This window comes from Sorex fumeus, unplaced genomic scaffold, assembly GCF_029834395.1.
Source record: "Sorex fumeus unplaced genomic scaffold, SorFum_2.1 ptg000008l, whole genome shotgun sequence".
NCBI classification, from domain to species: domain Eukaryota; kingdom Metazoa; phylum Chordata; class Mammalia; order Eulipotyphla; family Soricidae; genus Sorex; species Sorex fumeus.
The window spans coordinates 29,611,010-29,635,561 of NW_026606065.1; the positions used below are offsets into that span (position 1 = coordinate 29,611,010).

The 24,552-nt window shown below is 49.1% G+C and overlaps 1 protein-coding gene across 1 annotated transcript in view; it reads right to left on the bottom strand.

Moving 5' to 3' along the window:
* PCCA (propionyl-CoA carboxylase subunit alpha) overlaps nucleotides 1-24,552 on the bottom strand; it is a 274,548-nt gene that overhangs the window by 194,658 nt on the left and 55,338 nt on the right. The window contains exon 7 of the mRNA XM_056109803.1: nucleotides 6,438-6,569. Coding sequence (XP_055965778.1) covers nucleotides 6,438-6,569 — 132 coding nt within the window. The remainder of the gene's footprint in view (nucleotides 1-6,437; nucleotides 6,570-24,552) is intronic.

Consider the following 24,552-nt stretch of genomic DNA (forward strand, 5'->3'; position numbering starts at 1 on the left):
TCCCATGTGGTCCCCCGGTGAGCACCGCCAGGAGTGATTCCTGAGTGCAGAGCCAGGAGTAGTAATTCCTGTGCATAGCCAGTGTGACCCAAAAAGCAAAAAAAATTAAAATTAAAAAAAATGTAAGTAAAGAGAAGTGTATATTCAATGCTATTAAGTATCCACATTAATTACAATATATGGATCCTCCCAGAAAATTTCTTTCCTTTTAACTATTTTATTACTCAAAGAAATACTGGAAGGTGCCATTTATTTGGAGAAAATATACAGAAAAAGAAAGATTTGAATAAATCTCACTTACTCAGGAAAAATAAATAAAAAATACCTCGGGCTAATTTCTAGAGGCTATAGTTTTAAAATAAGAAACAATTATCTTGAATTAGCACACACATTCTTTTAATGCAAAAATAATGCTAATGAGTTGCTGAAACCACAAAGTATTCCAAAAATTTTCACTATCTGCAAACCTCTATCTGCACAGATACCCTCAAATGTAATCTTTTAAGTCACCAATCTACACTACAAAAGGTGACAAACTGTGTAGTTAGTTCTAAAGGAAGGTGGAGTTCCCAGCACAAGAAATTCACTCATTCAAATTTGTAAGAAAAGTAAGTATGAACTTTTATCAGAATTAAAATCAAACCTGAAACAGAATTAGTACTAAAGTAAAAAAAAAAAAAATCTAGTGATTAAAGTTATCAAGAAAAAACAATGGCAACAAAAAAAAGATTCCTTTTTTTTTTTGCTTTTTTTTCTTCTTTTTTTGGCTCTGCACTCAGGAATTACTCCTGGTGGTGCTTGGAGGACCATATGGGTTGCTGGGTGCTGGGGATCGAACACGGGTCAGCTGCATGCAAGGCAAGGGCACTACCCCGCTCAACTATCATATCACTCTGGCCTCTTCTAAAGATCTTTAAAGAAAAAAAAGCAACTACAAGGGCCAAGTAAACCAATTAACTCAGACACCAAGTGTTAAAAGAGTTAGAGTGCCCAGATCATGAATATCTAACACTAACGGTGAGTGAGACAGGATCTTTAACATCATCTAAAGCAAAAATAATAATAATAATAAAGTAAAAAAAGAATAATAATAAAATAAAATCATCTAAAGCATACAAGATTGTTTTATTTAACTCCTACTTTCTACTTCTTGTCTTCCCAATTCACAGGGGCTATGGGTTCAGATGAACATTGGCAAACACAGATTCCCTGAAAAGGCAAATTTGTAATTGCAGGAGAGCAGGAGTGAGCACCTGGCTGGGCCACACTGAGAACTCCAGGGAGACCTGTGGGGACAACTCAGAGCCACAGCTCACTGCCCCCCCTCCCCCCAACAGAACCGCACCCACCACCACCGGCAGAGGTGAGAGTCTCACGTTGGGCCAAACTGCAATTTCCTTTTCAAGAACCAAAAGTCATTGGCTTGGAAAATGCGTATGATCCTTAGAAACCTGCCTTCTTACTACAGAAACCCTCTGGAGAACAGAACAGCCTGGACGAATTTGGGTTCAGAGTCCTTGGGACCACATTCCTGCAGTAGGGCAGCTGGAATTCTGTCTCCGCTCTGAGCCGGATGAGACCAGGTGCCCAGAGTTCCCTCATGCGGCACCCATGCAGGATGCCGCTGGCACAGGGACCCCAGCAAAGCCCTCAGGGTCTCTGCCTTGTGACCGGCCCTACTCGGGATCAGGGCTACGGTGGGCATTGAAGCACAGGCCCAGCACTGCTTGCTTGCGCTCTCTCTCCAGGGTGCCTGCAGCGGGTCCCACTGAAACGCACATCCCTGTCCTCAGCTCTCTCTCATTGACTCTGGGTCTGTTTGGGGGGGGCACAGCCAGAAGCGCGTGGGGGCGAGGTCACATGGTGCTGGGGTTCCAATCCCCTGAGGCTTCTCCCTGGCCCCTCTCTCGTCCTCCCAAACAGTGGATTCCACCGAGGGTGATGCAGAAGGGGCGCTCGTTCCTTTGGGTTAGGTTTTGTCCCAGATTTCTTTTTTGTTGCTGCTGTTCAGAATGTTGATTTTATTTTATTATGGTTTTTTATTTATTTATTTATTTATTTTCAATTACCGTGAGATGGGCTGGAGCGATAGCACAGCGGGTAGGACGTTTGCCTTGCATGCGGTCGACCCGGATTCGATTCCTCCGTCCCTCTCGAAGAGCCCAGCAAGCTACTAAGAGTATCTTGCCCGCACGGCAAAGCCTGGCAAGCTACCCGTGATGTATTCGATATGCCAGAAACAGTTAACAACAAGTCTCACAATTTGTTGTGAGACGTTACTGGTGCCTGCTCAAGCAAATCGATGAACAACAGGAGGACAGTGCTACAGTGCTACTGTGAGATACAATTACAAACCTTTCCTGTTGGAGTTTTAGTCACACAATGATCTATCACCGATAGATCTATCTATCTATCATCTATCTCCCCCGCCTCACCCCTCCCCCTTCCTCTATGGCAGACTTGTCCTGACTTGGTCGTTGTTTTTGTTTGGCAGTGCTCAGGGCTGACTCCTGGCTCTGAACTCAGGGATCACTGCTGGAGGAGCCCAGGGGACGATGCGGGGTGCAGGGATGGGACCCTTGTCAGTCACACTCAGAGCCAGGACCTTTTCCCACTATCCTGTCTCGCCGGCCCTTGCCAGACCTACTGAAAGCGGATACTGGAGGGCACCCAGCAACATCCTCTGTCCTGTCCACGGCCTCTGGGTTTCCTTAGGGGTTACAGCCTCTGCCTGGCCAGCAGGAGCCCATGAGGGCAGACTTGGTGGGTTTGATCTGTTCCCTGGGAAAAGCGCAGCATGTCCAGTGAGGTCAGACAGATTGCAGGACCTTAGTGTTAGCCGAACAGATCGGTGACGGGTGGAAAACAGGTGGGGAGTGAAGGGAAAGCAGCGGGGCAGAAAAGGCCCAATCTAATCTGTGGGTGCGCCTCGGCAAGGAATGTGCGCTTGGGTGGGAGGTGGGAGGAGGCAGCATGGGGCGGAAGCAATCCAGAGCAGAGTTAAGGCCTGGCGCAGATGCGTGAGCATCCCCAGAAGCGCAGAGGGCAGCAGCAGCACAGCACATGGCGGAGACAGAGCGTCGCCTCCTGCGAGTCCAGGGGAGCATCGCCAAGTTTCAGGCCACAGGAAGTTATTCAATCTGGATTTTTGTTTGTTTGTTGGGGGGAGAGGGGAGCTACACGCAGCAGTGCTCAGGGCTTACTGCTGGCTCTGCACTCAGGAATCACTCCTTGTGTGCTTGGGGGACCGTACGGGATGCCGGGGATGGAACAAGGGCCAGCTGTGTGCAAGGGAAATCCCCTCCCTGCTGTCCTATGGTTCCAGCCCTCAAGCTGGATTTCTGAGGCACCTGGAGCTTTTCTTTAAGAATGGACTAAGGCTAAGTTAGAGGGAGAGACCACAGTGTATGGCAGAGGCAGGAGCGGGGACCCGGTGACAGCATTATGAGGAGAGAGACGTGGGCGGACCAGAGGATGCAGAGAGGAACTCTCCTGAGTGGTGTGAGAAGGACTGACGTTCCCAGCTTGAGAAACGAGGTGGGGAAAGGCCAGCACGCTTTTGGGTGTTCAAGGAGAGATTCAGGGTAGGACTCCACGGACTTCTGCCCTGGGCCTGTGAGTGGGCAGTGGGGCTCCGTGGACTCACTGGTGGCCGTCTCAGTGCCCCGACCCGGTGATGGTGGTGCAGAGGAAATGCAGACAGGGACAAGAGGCAGAAGAGTGCACAACCTGCAACCCAGACAGCTTTCCCAGGCCAGGGAACAGCCGGGGCTTAAGCTGGGACAGGGTATTAAGGCACTCTCCTTGCACTTGGAAGACTCGGTCCCGGAGCACAGCTGGGTGTGGCCAAGGACAAACCACAACCAAAAAAGGAAAGAAGGAGAAAAGGAACAGCTAGATAAACTGCTCAAAGTTCAGGAGAGTTATCTAGAACAGAAAAACAGATTTGAGATTTGACAAAGAGTAGTCACCAAGGATATAATTTAGGGGCCACAATGATAGTACAGCAGGTAGGGCATTTGCCTTGCATGTAGCCAATCCGGGTTCAATCCCCAGCATCCCAAATGGTCCCCCGAGCACTGCCAGGAGTCATTCCTAAGTACAGACCCAGGAGTAGCCACTGACCATCGCCAGGTGTGACCCCAAAAAGTAAAAAAAAAAAAAACAGGAATATAATTTAGATGGCCTGGGGCAAATGTGGCTGATGAAAGAAAATGTCCTACTCAGAATCCAGAATAAAGTCACTATTTAAGGGACAACAACTAGGCTCAAAGAGCTAGGGTGTAGGGTGCTTGGCTTGGCACAGATGACCTGGGCTTGAGCCTGGGCACCCCAGATGGCCTTCTGAGTGATCCCTGAGTATAGAGCCAGGATTCAGCCCTGCTAGATGTGGCCCAGAAACCAAAAAATAACAATAATAAAAATAAAGAAACAATACCCAAAATGAAAGGCCAGAATAATCAAAGGAACAGAAGTGGGTATTGTAACCAAGAGACTCACATATTCAAAATCTTACATTGGTCTCAGTGAACGGAGGACACTGCTGAGAGCCTTTTCCAGAGGAATTTCTGGAACTGAGACAGGAAGTCAGTCAGCACATTTGGTGGAGACAGAGACAAAGAGACAGAGAGACAGAGACAGACAGAGCAAAGCGTGATCACATGGCGGCTGGGTATGACACAGAGACACTGGGTGTCACAGCCAGGATTCTAGCATGACAGGAGAGGGATAGAGTTTTGGGACTCCCCTGGTTCTCTCCAAGGGGCTCTGCTGAGCCCAGGCATCAGCACACCTATAGTGTGAGCACTGTTAACAGCAATGGAAGACAAGGAAAAGCTGTGAGATGAGAGAGACAGAGAGAGACAGGGAGAGAGGAAGGAAGGGAAGGAGGGAGAGAGAGAGAGAAAGACAGGGAAGGGAGAGAGCGAGGGAGAGCAGAGTGAAGAACACTGGAGGTGACCCCTGGGTTGGCCGAGGGACCTTGGGGGGACGTCAGAGTTAGATCCCCGAGGACCGGCCGCACCTGTCCTGGTTGAGGGTGAGAGAGAAATGGGCGGACACAGAGCAGGGACTTAGCGTGGAGACAGGACAGGCCCCACGGCTGCGCTTTCTGAGATACGCAAGAGGCAAGACAGGCTGAGACTGACCTCAAAGCCTGGGTTCCAGTGCAGGGAGCCGGCTGCCCTCTGCCACCCTCGCTTGGAAGACCTGCTGGCAATCAGGGCAGGGGCCAGGCTCTGTGGGGTAACCCACCACCTCTCCCCACCAAGAGCACCTGGGGCCCACAGTGTCCCCCACACTCAAAGAACCCCGGGGCTTTAGTTTGGGGGACACACCTGGCCGTGCCCGGGAACCAGTCCTGGCTGCGTGCCCAGGGGACCAGGCAGTGCCAGGGGTCAACCCGGGCTCTAGCACACGGTCCCTCCAACCTAGCTCCCCCCAGCCCGAAGCAGCAGATTTTAAAATCAGGCTTTTCTGATGAACAAATAACTCTGAGGCTTCCCAGGCTTCTGGCTCTGGTCCTTGAGTGCAGACAATGTGGTATGTCTATTTTTTTTTTAATTGAACCACTGTGAGCTACAGTTACAAAGCTTTCATGTTTGGGTTTCATCATACAATGATCCAACACCCATCCCTCCACCAGTGCACATTCCCCACCACCAATGTCCCCAGTATCATCCCCAGTATCATCCCCAATCCCACCCCTCCTCCTGTTTTTATGGCAAACAATCTCCCCCATACTCTCTACTTTTGGGCATTATAGTTTGCAATACAGATACTGAGAGGCCATCACGTTGGGTCCTTTATCTACTTTCAGTGCACATCTCCCATCTCAAGCGATCCCTCCAACCATCACTGACTTAGTGATCCCTTCTCTATCCCAGCTGCCTTCTCCCCCAGCTCATGAGGCATGCTTCCAACCGTGGAATACTATGTAGCTGTGAGGAAAGAGGAAGTCATGAAATTTGCTTATAAGTAGATGGTCATGGAGAGTATCATGCTGAGTGAAATGAGTCAGAAAGAGAGAGACAGACATAAAATAACTGCATTCATTTGTGGAATATAAAATAACATAATATGAGACTGACACCCAAGGAGAGTAGAGACAAGACCAGGAATATTTTCCATGGTTGGTGTATCATTTAAAGAACACCCAAGACAGGGGCTGGAGTGATAGCACAGCGGGTAGGGTGTTTGCCTTGCACACGGCTGACACAGGTTCGATTCCCAGCATTCCATATGGTCCCCTGAGCACCGCCAGGAGTGATTCCTCAGTGTATGAACCAGGAGTAACTCCTGTGAATCTCGGGGTGTGACCCAAGAAGTCAAAACTAAAAAAAAATAAAGAACACCCAAGACAAAGCAACAATGCGTTTTCTCTTCTACTGACCGGAGGCCATGCCTGTGGTTAAGATTAGGGTGAAATCGCCTCTCACCTTGACCACTCCATCGAAGCCAGGGATTGTGTTAACCTTCGCATTCTTGGCCAATAATTTGCTTTCAATTTTGTCGCCCATGGCCTGAATGGCATGCGTGTCGGGCCCGATGAAAGTGACATCTTCCGCTGCCTGTGGAGAAAGGCAAGAACAACACACGTGCTTGAGTCCCACTTTGCACAGAAAGCAAAAGCCTTATGCAGCTTTACTAATTATTCACACACCCTGAACTGGAAATGAAGCATCTTTACCAACCCCTTTAAAAATCCCTGCAGGCCTAGAGGGATAGTACAGCAAGAAGGCCACTGGCCTTGCATGTGGCCAACCCAGGTTCCATCCCTGGCATCCCATATGGCCCCCTGAGCAATACCAGGAGTCCTTCCTGAGCACAGAGCCAGGAGTAAACCTTAAGCACTGGCAGGTTTGGCCCCAAAACAAAAGCAAACAAACAAAAACCTAGGAAAATAAGACAGAAAGGCACACCGAACCCTAATTCACTTTAGAGGAACCCTCAGACCCACCATTCCCAGTGTCTCCCAGGGCAAAGGGTCATGAGTCTCTTCTGTGGCAACAGACGCTGACAAAGTACTTTGCTTTAGTTCAACGGAAATCAACGAAACCCAGAGAGACCTTCAGCAGTGGACCAGCTGCCTCAAGACAGCAGCCAGGGAGTTCAATCCCAGACCACTGATAATGTGGGTGGCACTGCCACCCAGACACAATGAAAGTACCACCCCTAGCAAGTGTTCTGACTAACGTGTGCAAACACGGCAGCCATGTGCGCGGCCACCAGGAGCACCACAGCCAAGTGGAGGGGCCCTTGGGAGCACCACTGCTAACCGTGCAGTCATCACAGCTGCTGCAGCAGCAGGGGCGGGAGGAGCGGGCTGGCGAGCACCCACACCAGCCCCTACAACACACGGGAACCAGCACTTCCCCCGAGGCTCCATCTCTCTCTGGCCCACAGCAACCCTCCCATCATCCCACTCCACCCGGATCCTACAGCCCCGGAACCTTGGGAGACAGTCAGGCTGAGCCCGCCAGCTCTTTCCAGACCCTCACTCGCCGTGCTCAAATGGAGGAGCGTCTGCCACACATGCTGCTCCAAATGCCACCGTGTCAGGCAGCTACAGCCGAGCCATGGGTACACCTACATGGAGAGCTGGAGGAAGGATGGAAACACAGCCACCAAGCTACAACATGACGGTCCAGCAAAAGTTAGCACTGACAGGAGGAGCCCAGTGATTGACCACTTTTCTCCCACGTGCCCTCATTTGAGGAAAGTTAGCTGCCCGGAACTGCAATTCACGTTGGGCATCAGCGATTATTCTGTCCCGTCCCCCAGAAGCCAAGCACCACAGTCATCTGAGTGACCATATGTTTCCAGGGGCTCATCTCCCTTTTACCCAGCTGTGCTGGTATCACTCCTTGGGCGAAGTAATTAAGTACAACTGAAGCAAAAGGAGAAGGTGGTATCCCGGCTCCTCCCCTTTCAGAATTCTCTGACCGAAAGATCGCCGGGGTCAGGGTGGGACGGTAGGGACAGGGGGACTGCAGAGGATAGAGTAGGTTTCAAAGGCCTCCGATTTCTTTGTTAGGTTTTGGTTTGGTTTGATTTGGGAGGCCACACCTGGCCATGCTCAGGGGTTCCTCCTGTTGATGAACTCGGGAATCACTCCTGGCGGTGCTCAGGGGCCCAGATGGGATGCCGGGGATGCAAGGCAAACGCCTTCCCGGCTATCCTTATTGCTCCAGACCCGGGGCCTCAAGTTTTAACCAGTCTTTTTTGAGTGCTTTTGAAATGAATGTTAGAACTTATGCACCTGCTGACATTCTCTGCTAATCACGGCCCCTAATCACTTAACATGAGAGCAATTTAAATTCGATTCTAAAAATATGCTTCTCACAGTCCCTTTAAATTCAACACAAATGGCAAATATAATACTTGAATGCAGCTAAATGTCTTGTGATGGTGAGGAAAAAGTGGGCAATTTTCATGCTCACTGGAAAACATTTCAACAGTGGAAGATACAGAGCAAAGAAGTTATGAAAAGCTACCGTATCACAAAACTTAGGGTTGCAATTACAGCTCTCTAAGATCCCTTTCATTTTCTGAATCCTGTGATTTTATAGTTCCAGTAAGATTTTAATAGGAGTAAGGAAATGGGCTAGGGTTAGGGAAGTAATGAGATTTAATTTACAATCGGCTTTATGTTGGGCATAAAGGTCAGAAATAATCATGGCTTGTAAGAATCCAAACGTATGTAACATCATTTGTTCTCAGAAATACCAGCATGGTTAGTAAACCGCTGTACTTTGAATTGCTGCTTTTCTCTTTTAATTGTAGCCTTTCCGGTCAGCGTGGGAGAACAAGAACAGGAGACAGCACTGCCAGAGGGCCACCGACACGCCTGCCCCAAGGACCCGGACTCTGGGCTCGAACAGAACCCTTAAGGCAGGGAAAAAGGCCCGTTTGAGGGCTGGTACCATGAAGACGGCGCTTGGCAGGAATCGAGTGTGCAGGGAGCTGGGTGCACGCGAGCACATGGAGCAGAGGCCCAGGAACGACGGGGGTGGCAACGAGGCATGAAAGAAAAGGAGAGATCAGACAGTGCCAGGCTGATAGCACGGCGGGCAGGGTGCTGGCCTCCTGCCGACCCGGGTCTGATGCCAGGACCCCATTAAGTGCCCCAAGTCCTGCTGGGAGTGGTCCCTGAGAGCAGAGCAGGAGGAGCCCTGAGCAGGGCCAGGGTGGGTCGAAAACAAACACAAAACAAAGGACAGGAGACGTGAGGAGGCCAAGGGCTTTGGAAGGCACCACATCCAGCGATCTTATCCCAAACTTCCCAACACGTGCCAGGTGGGGTGACCGCGTGCCTGCCGGGACCTCTGCACCAAGAGAACAGGCAGGGAAACAAGACTGAAATAGAAACTCAGCAACATGAGTGTCCAAGGCAAAATTCCGTACACCATTTTTGTGCGGGGGGGGGGGGGGGGGGGAATGAAGACTGAAATAAAATCATTGAAGAGAGAGAGATGCAAGAGAATGAATGCTCGCCAGGGACCTGAGATCAAAACTGCGGCCCGCTGTTTCAGATCCGGCTGGAAACCAGGCAGAAAGAAGCAGCAGAAAACAGGGAAGGAATGAAAACTAGACGTGCTCGGAAATGAGGTCGCAGGCCTTGGTGCAGAACTGAAACAATAAAACTCATCTCAGAAGCAAAGGGTCACTTGGGGCCGGAGCGACAGGACAGCGGGGAGGGCTTTTGCCTTGCATGCAGCCAACTGGGGTTCGACCCCCGGCATCCCATATGGTCCCCCAAGCACCGCCGGGAGTAATTCCTGAGCACAGAGCCAGGAAGAAGCCCTGAGCACTGCCCAGTGTAGCCCCAAAGCAAAACTAAGCTTAAAAGAAACAAAGGGTAACTAAAGGGAACATACATAACATGTTACATGTTACATATATATATAGTAACCTATATCACATGTAACATGTAATATAGGTTGTATAATCTGTGCTCTTATGTATGTACATGCACGTATATACATGCTTTATCATATACATGATAATGTCCATATATCTTCATGTGTGATAATACCTCAAGAAATGGACGGTTAAAAGGAAGAAACTTCTTAAAATGTTAAATACCAAAACAAAAAGCTAAGAAAAAAATACCAGTGTGGGGCTGGAGCAATAGCACAGCAGGTCGGGCTCTTGCCCTACATGCAGCCAACCGGGGTTCGATTCTCAGCATTCCCTGGGCATCGTCAGGAGTGATCCCTGAGCACAGAGCCAGGAGTAATCCCTGAGCACTGCTGGAGGTGACTCCTCCCAAAAAAGAAAGAAAAATCACAAATGCTAAAAATAATGGCGACTATCCAATATATGAATCAAAGAAGTCGTTGAAAAAAATAATAAAACTAAGAAAAATAGCAAAAACTGTCATTCAAGATAACTTAAAAACTGAAAATTCTATAAATGATTACCTGGAGGTTGGAAAGAAGCATAGGGTAGGAACACTTGCCTTGTGGCTGACCCAAGCTCTCCTGAGTGATCCCTGAACATTACTGGGTACACCCCCAAAGCCCCAAAGAGGGGGCCCTAGCTGAGCCATCCTGAGAAATCCAACTCTAATTGACTGGGGTATGTTCTAGCAACTTTCCTTTAAGTGATTTCTACCAATGAGAAGCCAGAATTACTAGTAATCTTTCCAGATTTTTTTAAAAAATTAAAAGACAAGCCAGATTTAAAGCCGCACAACACTGACTTGTAGGTGGAAAGAACAGAGAAAAATCAAATGGTAACCGGGAGGTTCAAAGTACTGTGCGGGGTCGGGAAGGAAGGGCAGTGGCTGGTTCTAAGAAAGTTCACAATCAAAACACAGAGCGACAGTAAGACGGAGGCCAAGGTGCAGCTCGCTGCACACTTAGCAGCAAAGAGGCACCAAACCTCCTAGAAGCCGTGAGTACCGACTGCAACCCAAGAATCCAGGCCCAAAACCCCACTCGCGAGCAGTCTCGTGTGCACTCCACTCCCCGTGAGAGTCAGTTCCCACAGAGACGGCAACAGGCATGCGCAGGGAGAACCAAAGAGAAGCTCTGGGTCCTGAGTCTTCTGAGCCCACTATGCACAGGGGGCTCATGGTTCCGTTTGGGTTGTTTGTTTGGGTTTGGGGGGTGGTCACACCCAGTGATGCCCAGGGGTTAATCCTGGATCTGCATTTAGGAACTTCTCCTGGTAGGCTCCGGGGACCATACCTAGGGGGTGTCAGGGATCAAAACCTGGTCAGCCACGTGCAAGGCAAATGCCCGACCTCCTGTACTATTGCTCCAGCTTTTTTTTTTATCTCATTAAAATATAGACTAAAAAATGAAAACTATACACCATAAATGCACTGATGTATATATTTACAATAAACATGTCTATATTAGGTTTTATAGTCTCTGGATCTTGGCCGTTGATGGGATTACACAGTGCCGTGGGCAGTTGGAGGGTGTAATGCCTACATACTGGAAGATGGGTGTAATGCCTACATACTGGGTGGACGAGGCCCCAGTCCCGATCCGAGCATGCTTGGAGATCTAAGCCCCTGGTCCCGCACACCTGGGTTCCTCTGCCAGCTCCTTCATGTGTGAGGCTCATCCGAACATGTGGAGAACGGTCTCCACAGCCACATGGCTGTGGCTGGAACAGGAGGTCTTCAGCTGCTGGGGCTCTGCTTGTGGCAGGGAGGGAAACTCAACCCACCCTCCTCCAAGGGACCCCAGTGAGGACAGTCAGGCGAAGAGGCAGCAGACTCTGTGCTGTTCTCTTCCAGCTGGGTTTTATAGCCTCTGGGTCTTGACCGTTAATGGAATTACATGGCCCAGGGGTAGTTGGTGGGTATAACACCTACATACTGGAAGATGGCCGCATTTGCGGTCACATGGACATCTTATTATCTAGTTCTTACTCTGGAGAACCTAGCAGGCTACCAGAAGTATTCTGCCCACAAGGCAGAGTCTGGCAAACTCCCCGTGGTGTATTCAATATGCCAAAAACCAGTAACAATGATGGGTCTCATTCTCCTGACCCTGAAAGAGCCTCGAATGTGGCACTTTCTAAAATCTCAGGGCTAGGACGAAGGAGACATTGCTGGTGCCTGCTCGAGGAAATCAATGAACAACAGGATGACAGTGACAGTGATACGTGTCTATTATGCTATAAATGCTACGAACTAGATATGAGATTTGCTATATATTATTGTTGGTATGACACCTATTATATATGTATATTTTATATATACAAATACATATTTACAGGTATTTCCAATATTGATATGAACATGTATCAATTAATCTGTTACATTTTTTTGGTTTTGGAGCGGTCGCACCCAGCTATGCTCAGAGCTTACTCCTGGCTCTGTTGTCAGGTATCCTTCCTTGTTGGGCGTTTGTAATGGGGTGCCCGGGATCAAATCCAGGTGAGCTACATGCAAGGCACTTGCTGTGCCCTCTGAATAAACCCTAGTAAGATTATTTTTCAATGTAAAACTATAGTTACCACAAGAGCAAGTGGAAACCTCCAGGCCAAGGCTGGAGGTGGGTCAGGGCAGTCCCTGAGGTCTGGACCTGTGCGCAAATTCCAGATGCTTCACGATGGAGCCAGAGCCACCGGACAGCAGGCAGGGCACGTGCCTTGCAGCAGCTGCCTGGGGTTCTATCCCCAAAACCCCATCTGGTCCCCTAGCACAGCCAGAAGTGACATGTGAGCCCAAGTCAGGAGTCAGCCCTGAGTACAGTCAGGTGAACCCAAAAACCAACCAACAGACAGAAACAATTCACCTTCACGAAGTCAGAGTACGTTTCACAAGGGACGGGCTGGGGGGGATTCCGGATAGGAGGGGGTGGGGGGCTGGCACCAGAGGGGCACACGGCTGCCACATAGGGCAATGAGGGGAACAGGGCGAAAGCCCAGGGGAGGAGTGGAAATTCCTCAGGACAAAGCTCCTGTGTCACTGGCCCAAGAGAAGAGGTGGCCAGCAGAGCCGGCCTGGCCTTGGCCATGTCAGCACTTCCACACCATGCGGGGGCGCTGGGCTCATAGAATGGGGAGTTGGTCCCCTGCCTTGCGTTTGCAGCAGTGCACTGAGCCCAGGGGAATGGAGGGCAGGACTCAGAGGCGTGGGGCTGCCCTCTCGGCAACAGAACTTCCCCCTCAAGCTGCCCGCAGTGTCCAGAGGGGCAACAGTCTGAGGCAAACTAGAAAACCAACAGAAAACTCGGCTCCCGCCCCCTGGTTGCCACCACCGTCCTCAGGGCCAGCCTGGCTTCCCAGCACGTTATGAGCCATGAGTGCGGTAGACACCTACCCACCCATGGTGTTCGCTGCGGGGCTTGGCCGTCCCTCTCAGAGTCAGACCGCCCAGGCCAGGGGGCGCTGCGTGCACACCCCCAGCACAACCCAGCTGCCCTCAAGAACATAGAACACGACATGACAAGAAACGACTTGGAGAGATAGGGCCAGGTTAAGGTGCTTCCCTGGGGCACGCAAGAGCTGGGTTCAAATGCTCAGCATTGCCCACGGTTCCCGCACACAGCGAGGAGGGAGGAAAGCCCAATCCAGGAACAGCCCCTGAGCAACACAGGGTGTGGCCCGCCCAGCCTCACACACCCCAAAATAAAGACAAAAACAAGAGAACACACATCCTGAACACACAGACAGAGCAGGGCTCCGAAGAGATGCGCTGGCCAAGGGGCCGACCCCAGATGTGATGAGGGCCCTGCACGGTTCCTTTGGCATCCTCGGGAGGCGGCGGCAGTGCACGACAACAACCATGACTCAGGAGGGCTGGACAGGAGGCCAACAGTGGCGGGCACCAGGGCAGAGGGAGCAGAAGGACCCCAGAAGGGCTGTGGGCAGCCTCGGAGCTCTGTGTGTGTGTGTGTGTGTGTGTGTGTGTGTGTGTGTGTGTGTGTGTGCATGTGAGTGTGCGTGTGTGTGTGAGCACGCACTTGCGTGTTTATCTGGAAGTCTCTCTGTACAGCCCCTGGCAAAGTGGGAAGTCCATCTACACGACTCACTCTGAGTAAGTATTTGACAGTGATGGGGGAAGAAGACTGATAAAGTCGTGGTGCATGCAAACTGCAAGATGTCATGAAACTTAACTTCCAAACCATACCGTCCACTGCGGGTGCTAGGGCTGGTTGACTAAGAAGAAATCCATCTTCGGGGCTGGAGCAATAGGATAGCGGGGAGGGCGTTTGCTTTGCATGCATCCAACCTGGGTTCTATCCTCCACGTCCCATATGGTCCCCCATGCACTGCCAGGAGTAATTCCTGAGTAGAGAGCTGGGAGTAATCCCTGAGCTTCACTGAGTGTGGCCCAAAGAGGGAGGAAGGAAAGAAAGAAGGAAGGAAGGAAGGAAGGAAGGAAGGAAGGAAGGAAGGAAGGAAGGAAGGAGAGAAAGAAAGAAAGAAAGAAAGAAAGAGAGAAAGAGAGAAAGAGAGAAAGAGAGAGAAAGAAAGAAAGAAAGAAAGAAAGAAAGAAAGAAAGAAAGAAAGAAAGAAAGAAAGATTCGTCTTCTCTTTCAGTATTGCTGGATCTGGCTTTCATATCATCTAATATACATCTTGTACCTACTTGGCAACACGAAGTTCAGTAATATTGATTACTTCCAGATGAAAGCCGTAGACAGTATTTAATAAGGAAAAAAAAGAGGTGGTGACTTTCTCCAATTCTTACACTCTGCACAAGTCAGGCTTCAAGCAAAGAGAACCCCTTGCTTTCTACACTTAACAAGCAAACAAAACGCCTTCCATTGCTAATACGTGGCATTTCTATTTGTTGGTTACCATGAAATCAGGAATGTGTTAGCCGACTTTTGTTAAACGTGGCTTCTCCCTGAGGAGGTGAAGTCAAAGAGAAGGATGTGGGTGCTTATCATTTCACACAAACTGCTCAAGTAAACACTATAAATACGTGAACTTTGGACTCTGGGAGCAAACTTCTCAAAGGGAAGGGGGAAATCTTTTTTGAACTCTAGGGACTATATCCGTCAATTCATTCCAGAAATGTTCTTCCCACTTTCAAGACCGAGATGCGGGTTTGCTGGTGTCACCAAAGCTGATCAATTTCCATTTCCCCCTTATCTGCACTGGTATCTACTTCCAGGGTCTAAAGGACTGTAAGAAGAAAGCAGGCAGCTGCTGGGCTATGCCTCGACACTCTATACCCTAAAAGGAGATGCATCCCCATTAACCTGAGTGGGCTGTTAACCTCTCCTCCCGGGGGAAATGTAGATGCAGTAACATTTCCAGCTGAAAGACTCACTCTCCCTACCCAGTGTGTAAGGATGCAAATGAAGGACGGGAGTTCGGTGAGCAAACAGAAAGTTTCCAGGATTAGTTCCACCGATTCCCTTTATCATGTAAAATCTTAGCCTGGTTGGGCTGGCAGGAATCAAAGACCAGCAATGCAGAAGGCACCAAGAGAGAAGGAATTCAATAGCTTCTTAAGCAAAAACACTGAGAAAATTAGAGTTAACTAGAAAGTCAGGCTCTGGGAGAGTTCAGCCAGTCTCGTGAAAGAGTTTCTAAAATTAACACAGAACATTTAAAAAATACACCACCAAAATATTGACAATCAGTTAAGGACACTAATTTTCCTCAGATTAAAACTTAACTCTGTTAAACTGTCTCAGACGCTGGGATTTTTCAAGAGGGGAAGTTAGCTCTGGTTTATAATACACTAATGATAACGCTTTGATTGAAGATGCACAGATTTTTAAGTTTTTCTTTAAATGGATCTCTTAAGGAGGCAAGAAGCTTCTTTTACAATTGGCATGTAAGGATTAGGTTCTATAAACCAGACACAGGAACTTAGTTAACAAGCACTCCTTCTCTTCTCTTGCACTTAGATTATTTCAGTTTCCTACCATCTTATTTTAAATTGCTTTCCTCTCTCCTTGGTCCAATTATTCTTTCTCTCTCATGAAGCAAAAAAGTCGGTCTTTTTGAGATTACGAAATGTTTCTCGGCTTCAATTTAAGAGATATACCTTATAACAGCAATGAATAATACTCCCATAAACTTGAGGGGGCACTAAATAGTATCCAGGACCCTGTGTACGCCACCCCCATCACGGTCCATGAGGGCCCCACTGCCGAAGGTGGGAAACTGGCAGAAGACCAGAAAGCTTTTGCCTAAGTCTAAATATTAGACATTAAAACTAATTTTTACAAGTTGGCCTGGATTATTACCTGAGTTACATACTTCTCCTATTCCCATTGAAAGTATTTATGAATTTCTATTCAAATTTATGACAAATAAAAGTCCCTGCACGCTCCCCAGGGGATGGGCAGCTTCCTGGCATAGGGTTTACAGCTGGGAGGGGGCGAGCCCTGGGAGGGGCTGCAGGCAGCCATGCCTGGTCACTCGGGAAGCCCCGAGATGGACTCGCGTGGGGGCCCCGTGGCTGATGCTGACCACAACCTGCAAAGCTGAAAGGCAGCATTCAGGCTTCCCAAGAAACAGCCCCAATTCACTCCTCACAGGGCCCACCCACCCACCTGCAACTTCCGCCCTTGGTGTCTGTGATTGACACGGAGACACAGAGACATGGCAGTAAGGAGCAGCGGGCCGGCCCAAGGGGACAAGGGAGACAGATGTGTCTCTAGGCGGCTAAGGTGAGAGGAGCTGGAAAGATTGTCCCAGCGGGCTTGAGCACATGCGCTGGATGTCCCCCGCACCACTGATCCTGGAGTAGTACTGCCAATGTGGTCAAAACAAAACAAAGGGAAGAGGGGGCTGGCTCCCTGGCACCCCACAGGGTCCTCCGAGTCCGCCAGGTGTGACCCCTGAGCAGAGAGCCAGGAGTGGTCCCCAAAACGAAAAAAAATCAATAAATGTCCTCTGTACGCTACAGGGAAGCATGAATCTCAGCGGAGGGATTGGGGGCACAGATCCTGGGCCGGAGAGATTGCAGCAGGCACCTGCCGTGCACATGGCCGACCCTGGCTCAAAAATCCAGCACTACAGGGTTACCCCTGAGCACTGACCCAGAAAAACCCAGAGCACCCCCACGGCCCAGCCTCCCCACCCCACCACCACCACCCCCCACAGCCAAAAACAAGATAAAGCAAGAATCTTCTAGGAAAGGAAGATCACTCCCAGGGCTCTGAGTCCAGGGGCTGGAGCGACAGGACAGTGAGCAGGGCACTGGCCTTGCACACGCCTCACCCCGGACTGATTTCCGGCACCCCACAGGGTACCCTGAGCACAGCCAGAACTGATCCCTGAGTACTGCCGCATGTGAACCTCCCAAAACACTAAAACAGACCGGCTCTGTGGCCAATCACTGGCACACACTCTGCCCTGGCTGTGGCCCTCGGCAGCCCGGGCCTGAGCAGCGATGTCCAGCCAGTTAGGTGAGTATCGCACCAAGCACACTTAGCACTGCTTGGAAGATTCTGCCACCACAACAAATTTTAAATGAAGAGCTCGGTGAGGGGTAGGGTGGGAGCCGAGGGGCAGCTGGGTAGGAAAAGGTCCCGCCTTGTGAGAGAGACCTTGGGCTGGAGCCCCATGTCCACCCACAGGCACCAAGCGTGGTCCCAGCATGCTGCTATTTGCAGCTTCTGGGACTCTGTGTGTGTGCATGTGACTGTGGGTATGCACATGTGCACTTGTGCTCATGTGTGTGATTGTGTGCGCATGTGTCTGTGCAATGTGTGTGCACATGTGTCTGTGTGCATGTGTGTGCATGTGTGTGCCTGTGAGTGCATGTGCATGTGTGTGCATGTACAAGTGAATACATATGTGCATGTGTGTATGTGTGCATGTGTGTCTGTGTGTGTGTGCGTGTCTCCCGGTCACCACAGACACCTCTGTGCGAGCACCATGCTTGGAGTATCCCCCTCCCCCCAGCACTGCAGCTGAGGATGAGGCCACAGAAACCACGGGACCTCCAGGTCACACCACAAACACATGTGTGTGTGATCCCGGTCACTGCTGAGTGAACGGATGAAAGAACAAACGAATGAACGAATGAATGAATGAATGAATGAATGAAACACACTGAAGAAGTTCACTGCTGGCCCAAGTGTGGTCCTTGCAGACACTTCTCCAGATGGTGATGCGAGCTCCCGAGCTGCTGGACTAAGCATGCTCATCTGTATAGGTCTAAATAAAATAGACACGCGCTGTTCAAAATAGCTGGTTTCTATGGCAACCACCCAGGATGGTGTCGCAGGTCATCCAGAGACTGCGCACACCATCTCTCCCCACCACCACCACCCTGGGGTCCGCCCCATGAATAGGAACAGACTCAAAATAGCCCTGGATCCTGGTCCGGCCAGCCGAACGCAGGCGTTTCTCTCCCAGACTCAGACTCTTCCAAGAACTCCTCCCTGAGGTGGGCACAGCATGCAACAGCAGGCGCTGGAGAGCAGGGAGGCAGCCGTGTGCCTATCTTGCACATGTGAGGCCCTCAATTCAGTCTCCACACCAGAAATGAGGCGGGGGTGGGAGGGGGATACAAGAAATTCTGATTCATCCTTCCACGCTCACACTGAAACTCAGAGATAATTCCTACTCAGTGCATTTTAGCTGTAACCAGCAGGTGAGAATTTGTGGGACACGCGGGAAGGGGGCCCCTGAAAGCCCCTGGGTCCTGGCTCCTGGCTCCATGGCCCAGAACCACCACGCCCGGCAACAGTCCAGCTGGCACTGGAAGAGCAAATGCCTAGTTCAAGGCTGATTCAAGGCCGGAGCAAGAGTACGGCAGGCAGGGTGCTTATCTGCAGGCAGTCAACCTGGGTTCAATCACCGATACCCCATATGGTCCCCCGAGTACCACCAGGAGTGATCTCTGAGCACAGAGTCAGGAGTAAGCCCTGAGCATTGCCAGGTGTGGCAAAAAATAAACAAACAACAACAAAACTTAAAAGCCTAATTCAAGTCTTCTGGGAAGACCGAAAGTTCCATCTGTCCAATCTCACATAAGCCACTATAGTTCATAAGTGCTTTCATATTTGATGTTTCTCAGTCAAGTGTGGATGGACGGTCTTGGGTTCTGAAAACAATTTCTTCACTGCGGTTCTGAGTCTATCTGTCCAGACACAGAGCAGTTTCAAACATATACCCAGATCTGAGGTTAAACCGTTTCTCTCCCTCATCCATCTGAATAGCTTTTAAAAACTAGAAGTCAGGGGCTGGAGCAATAACACAGCGGGTAGGGCGTTTGCCTTGCACGCGGCCAACCCGGGTTCGATTCCCAGCATCCCATATGGTCCCCCCGAGCACTGCCAGGCATAATTTCTGAGTGCAGAGCCAGGAGTAACCCCCGAGCATTGCCGGGTGTGACCCAAAAAGAAAAAAAAAAAACTAGAAGTCAGAAGAACATTTTGCACTGTTATAATTATGCACAATTCTCAGGTTCATATCCATAAGTCAGGTTTTCTGGGCAAGATTCCAGCCCTTCTCTCCCCGCTCACGGCAGGGCATGGCTTTCCCACCCTAACCACAGGTGGGCCAGCTATGACAGAGCATCTGACGCCAGCAGAGAGGCCCTGGGTGCGATAGGAAGCCAGGTGGGCTCCATCCCTACTTCACCTGCTGCTGGAGCAGCCAGAGATGCTGGGGGCTCCTGTCCCCGGGCCCGGCGAGGCAGCTCTGGGGCAGAAGCCATCCTGACTCGGGTATGCCAGTGGGAGGAGGAGGAAGGAGGCAGCAAGAACTACTTTATAAGACCCTCAGTAAGGACTGGGGGCCCGGGAGTGGGAGGGGTGGCAGGAGGCATCTTTCAGTACCTCCTCCCTCCCTCCCTTCCCGCCTCCTCCCTTCCTCCCTCTCCCCTCCTCCTTCCTCCCTCCCACCCTTCCTTCTTTCCTTCCTTCCCCATGGCAGCCCAACTGAAGGCTGGTATTCCTGCAAGGAGAGACCGGAAGGCTGCAAGAGCTGACATGAGGGACTCCACATCAGCCACAGTCCCACACCGTGACGATTTACTGCTAAGCAGGCATACTGAACAGGAGACCTGGGTTTATCTGTAACCTGGCTGAGACAATCACTGGCATAAGTTCTGGGAAGGCCTCTAAAAGCCGAAGAATAAGCAACAGTCCAAGACCATAAAAGACAAAGCACCTAAAAGGGGGGAAAGGAAGTCAGGAAGCACAACCTGAATTTACAGGCAAGGAATGCAAGGAAGAAATAAGTCCATCAGGAAAAAAAACAAAAAAAAAACTCACGATCCTAGGGCCCAAGGAGGGGCCAATCCAAGTCAAGAAGGTCCGAACCTGAGTAAGGGGATGAAAGGGGGCACTTGCAGGGATACGGGGTCGCCTTCTGAACAGGGGACCCTAGCTGACCAGTATGTGTGCTTGGCACAAATAATGAACCTTTTTGCTTGCATTTTTGACTTTGTCTTATTCCTTGGATCACGAACCCTAACAGAGACCACCAGCGTCCAGGAGCACGGAGACAGTGACAGCAACAGAGACAGAGGAGTTCAGAAAGGAGACAGCAGGTGGGTTCTTGGAGGACCCTTGCTCTTCTGGGAAGGAAATGGGAGACACCCCACCTGACATGACGCTGAGACCATCCAAGAGGGAGAGGAGGCCACCGCATGAGACCAGCAGGAAGCTAGGTGGGTACAGCCATAAGATGCCCGGGCAGTGGTCGGACCCCTTCCTGGAATGCCCCTTAGGGTCTCCTCCTCCCCAACTCCTCATCTCCATCTAAACACTCCCTGGGGGATGGAGAGGTAAGACAGGTTCGGTCCCCAGCACTGCATACACCAGAGTGCCCGAACCAATCCCTGGCATACATATATCAGAGTGCCCAGATCAATCCCAGCCATGCATATACCAGAGTTCCCAGACCAATCCCTGCCATGCATGTATCAGAGTGCCTGGACCAACCCTGGGCACTGCATACACTGCAGGTATCCAATTTGATCCTGGGGGCTGCATATATCCCTGGTACTGCACAAGGCCCCCTAAACCCTGCCAAGAGTATTCCTCAAAGGATGAGCACCGAGGCAGAAGTAGCCCCTGAGTGCCACTAGGTTGGCCGAAGACTCTGAACATGCCCCAGCTCTAGGTCACAGCTCCAGGGGAGGAACCTCAGCACCTCTCAGGCCCTCAATTCCCCCAGGACTGCATCTCCCCCAGCCCCCAGATCTCCTGGGACAGAAACTACTTTCTACCACTGGCCACGCAGCACCTGCCCTCTCAGGCCCTCCCGCCACACACTTCCATGCTCATGGGTCAAGCACGAATTCTGGATGCAGCCCCTGCCTGCGAAGAGACAGTAGCATACAATGAGGAAAAAGCTTGGCACTGCATGCCAAGAGCAGAGAGCAGAAGAGAGGGGTCCTTACCCAACTCAGACACCAGCCAGGGCCCAGCCAGAGGCAGGAGTGCCTTTTGGGGACTCCAGGGGGCTCCCTCCCCTCACCCTTCTCTCCTTCCTTTCCTCCTTCCTAAATAAAGAATTTTAGATGCTCAGGGCTTAGGGGGACACTATGGGGTCCTGGGGACGGAACCTGGCTTGGCTGCACGCAAGGCAAAGCACTGGACCTGTCCAGTCCCTACTTTACTTTTTGCAGATGTACCTTCCTTCTTGCAAATCTTGCTGTTTGTTTTTTGAAAAGGAAAAAAAAAAACCTCACAGGAGGTTTAGTCATCTTTCCAGTAAAATATAGATTATCAGATTCCTCTACCTTAAAAAAAAAAGCATAAAAGATAGGGTGAAAGTTCTTCAGTGGTAGAAGACTTAGACACCAGTGTAAGACTATACTGTATGCTCACCAGTATAAGACTATAAGACTTGGGAATCAACCCCCATCACCACCAAAAAGGGGGGAAAGCCTAGAAGAATAAGGTAAAAGTCACTTTAAGCAGCTCAAAGATGATGCTTGAGATTACCATCCATGCATATGTCCATCAGCAGAGATGTTGTCTTTATTTGTAATACCAGTGCTATTCACACAATCATTGCCTTAGGGCACAAAAAAATTTTAGGGTGGGGTTGGGCCACCCCCAACTGTGCCCAGACATCATTCCTGGTGGCGCTGGGGGAGGGGGGGTGGTAGGACTCCAAGCTTAGCACCTTAAAACCCCTGCATGATCTCTCCATTTTTATTATTATGCAAATTTCAAGATAAAAAAAAAACATAGCCGACCAGAGAGCTCTTCCAGGGGATAAGGCTCTTGCCATACAAGCAGACAACCCTAGTCCCATCCCTGAGCACAGCCAGGTGTGGCCCAAATCCCTTACCCCTAAAAATAAAAAATAAAAATAAATAAATAAAACAAACTAAACGTTAAAAGTTTAGTTGGGAAAATGTGTTTAGATCTTGTACCTAAATATATATATATATATATATATATACACATATATATATATTTTTTTTAAATAAGCAGGCACTGGAATGGGGTTCAAAGAAAAATATTATCTAAAACAGAAATTCTCTACCTTAAAAATATAAATAAATAATTACACCACCTCGCATCTGCCCCGACACCCCGCTGAATTGGGGGTGTCCTGCAAGATTTAGCAACAGGAGCCCATGCAGAGGCGGCCTGAGCAAGCTCGCTTTCAAAATTCTTACAAACCCATTTGGGGGTTGCCAGTAGGTGGCAAATTAAAGCCTTATGCACTCAGAAGCAAATAATTTGAAAAATGTACAGGGGCAATGAACCCTGAAGTTATCGGGCATCAAAATGACTATAAAAGTGGTTTGACTCGAAGACCTAAATCTTCTAACTTTGCAACTATTTTTTAAAAAGGTGTAAGAACTGCTAGCCCGGGATCCTGGATAGACGGCGGGACTTACCAGGTGCCATAAAGCTCTTCAGTTCATGCACATGGTTTCTGGTCTGGATTTTTTGAGTTAAATCAACACCCAAGTCAGTGGATAGGACAGAATTTTCAAACAAATTTAATGACCCAGTGATTTTCTAGTAACAAAACTGTTGTCTTAAGCATTTAATAGATATTCAGACGACAGCAACAACAACAATGAAAAGAAAATCTGGATTAAACTCCAATATGACCATATTAAAAAACTCATCTGAAAAGTATTGCTAAAAGTCCTAAACCTTGCTGAAAATAAAATTCTACCTTTACTATAAATACCAACATTCAAACAGAAAACAGAGATCTTCTTTCATGCAAAGCAAAACCTGAAGCTGGATTTTTATAGACACTTTATATAAAGAAACTAATTAGTCGCATGCTTAAATTTTTAAGTGACTAGAAAAATAAAATGTAATCAGCGGGATGGGAATTATTTTCTTTCATCTTTTTTTAGTTCTGAGCATGACAGAAGTCGAGTTATTTTTACAGGTTTTTCTTGAAAGAACTGATTTCTTTATCCTCCGTTTTTATGTTTTTAGATCTTAAAATGTTTTGGAAATGGTAAAAAAACAGAGATAATCAATTTTCTTTTTCAACAGGGGGCCCCAGCAAGACTGTTTTTGCCAAGCTTCAAATGTCCAACTTACTCCCTCGATGTGAGCACAGCTAAGGCAGCATCCTCTTAAGACTCAGGTTGAGATATTTTTTTAATTAATTTTTGCACTATAAGAATGTACGATGCTTGTGAAATCTATAAAAGACAGAGGAGAGAGAAACATTCGACACTGCCTTGTGCATTTGAAGTCTGAAAGACAGAGTCTCCACTAGTTAAGCGCTCATTCTCAGAGTCAAGTTGCAGGGAAATGAAATTAGTCTGCAAAATGAAACGACTATTTTAACAGTGGAAGCTGACAGTGGTTACATATGCTTGGACCCTCTACAACCATGATCAGAACACTGGGCGATTAATCAACATGTTAACACTTCCCATCTGTACAGGAGCGCCAGACAACACTTACTGTCACCTGACAAGTTGCTTAGCACTGCAAAATTTGATAATTCATGTCTTACCAAATTTTACTGACTTGGAAGAAAATAAAACACCAATTAAAAGCAGATGTCACCTTTAATTCTAACAGGCTGACAAACTTAGGAATTTTTTTTTTTTACCTAATCCAGAGACAGAACATGTGCAAAGGACAGTTTAGACAGTTAAAATATTCCAAGTTATAGATACCCCCACCCTCAGCCCCAAACACTCAAAAGTGATTTTCCAGAACTTAATCCTTCGGGGGTTTCAATCTGGCAAGTCTCCAGAAAGAATAATTCCACGGAGTCATCTAGAAAGTAAATTTATTGTTACTTTTTTTTTTTTTGCAAAGGCTACAAAATACTGATCAGAACAGAGAGATAACTAAATTTAGATTCAAGTATCTTGTCTTCAGCTACACGGCAAGCCCCCCTCAAAAAAAAAAAACCCCAATGTACCACGGTACTCCTCCATTAAAAACTAGCCTGGAACCGATGCAGAACACTTCCTAAACAGTGCTTGAAATCCAAGTCGCTAGCTTGCTGTTCCCTATCCCCTACTTCATCCATGCAAGTGACTTAGAACCAAGTTCCCAATTTCAAAATGCTTCATGGCATCAAGTTCCCCTCCAGAAGGAGTTTGCCCCAACAGCCCTATTGGAAAGCGTTACACTCCAGCTCCCATCCGGGAGGACCCTGCATCCCGGGCTTAGAGCAGCAGTGCTGGTGCTGGTCCTCCTCATG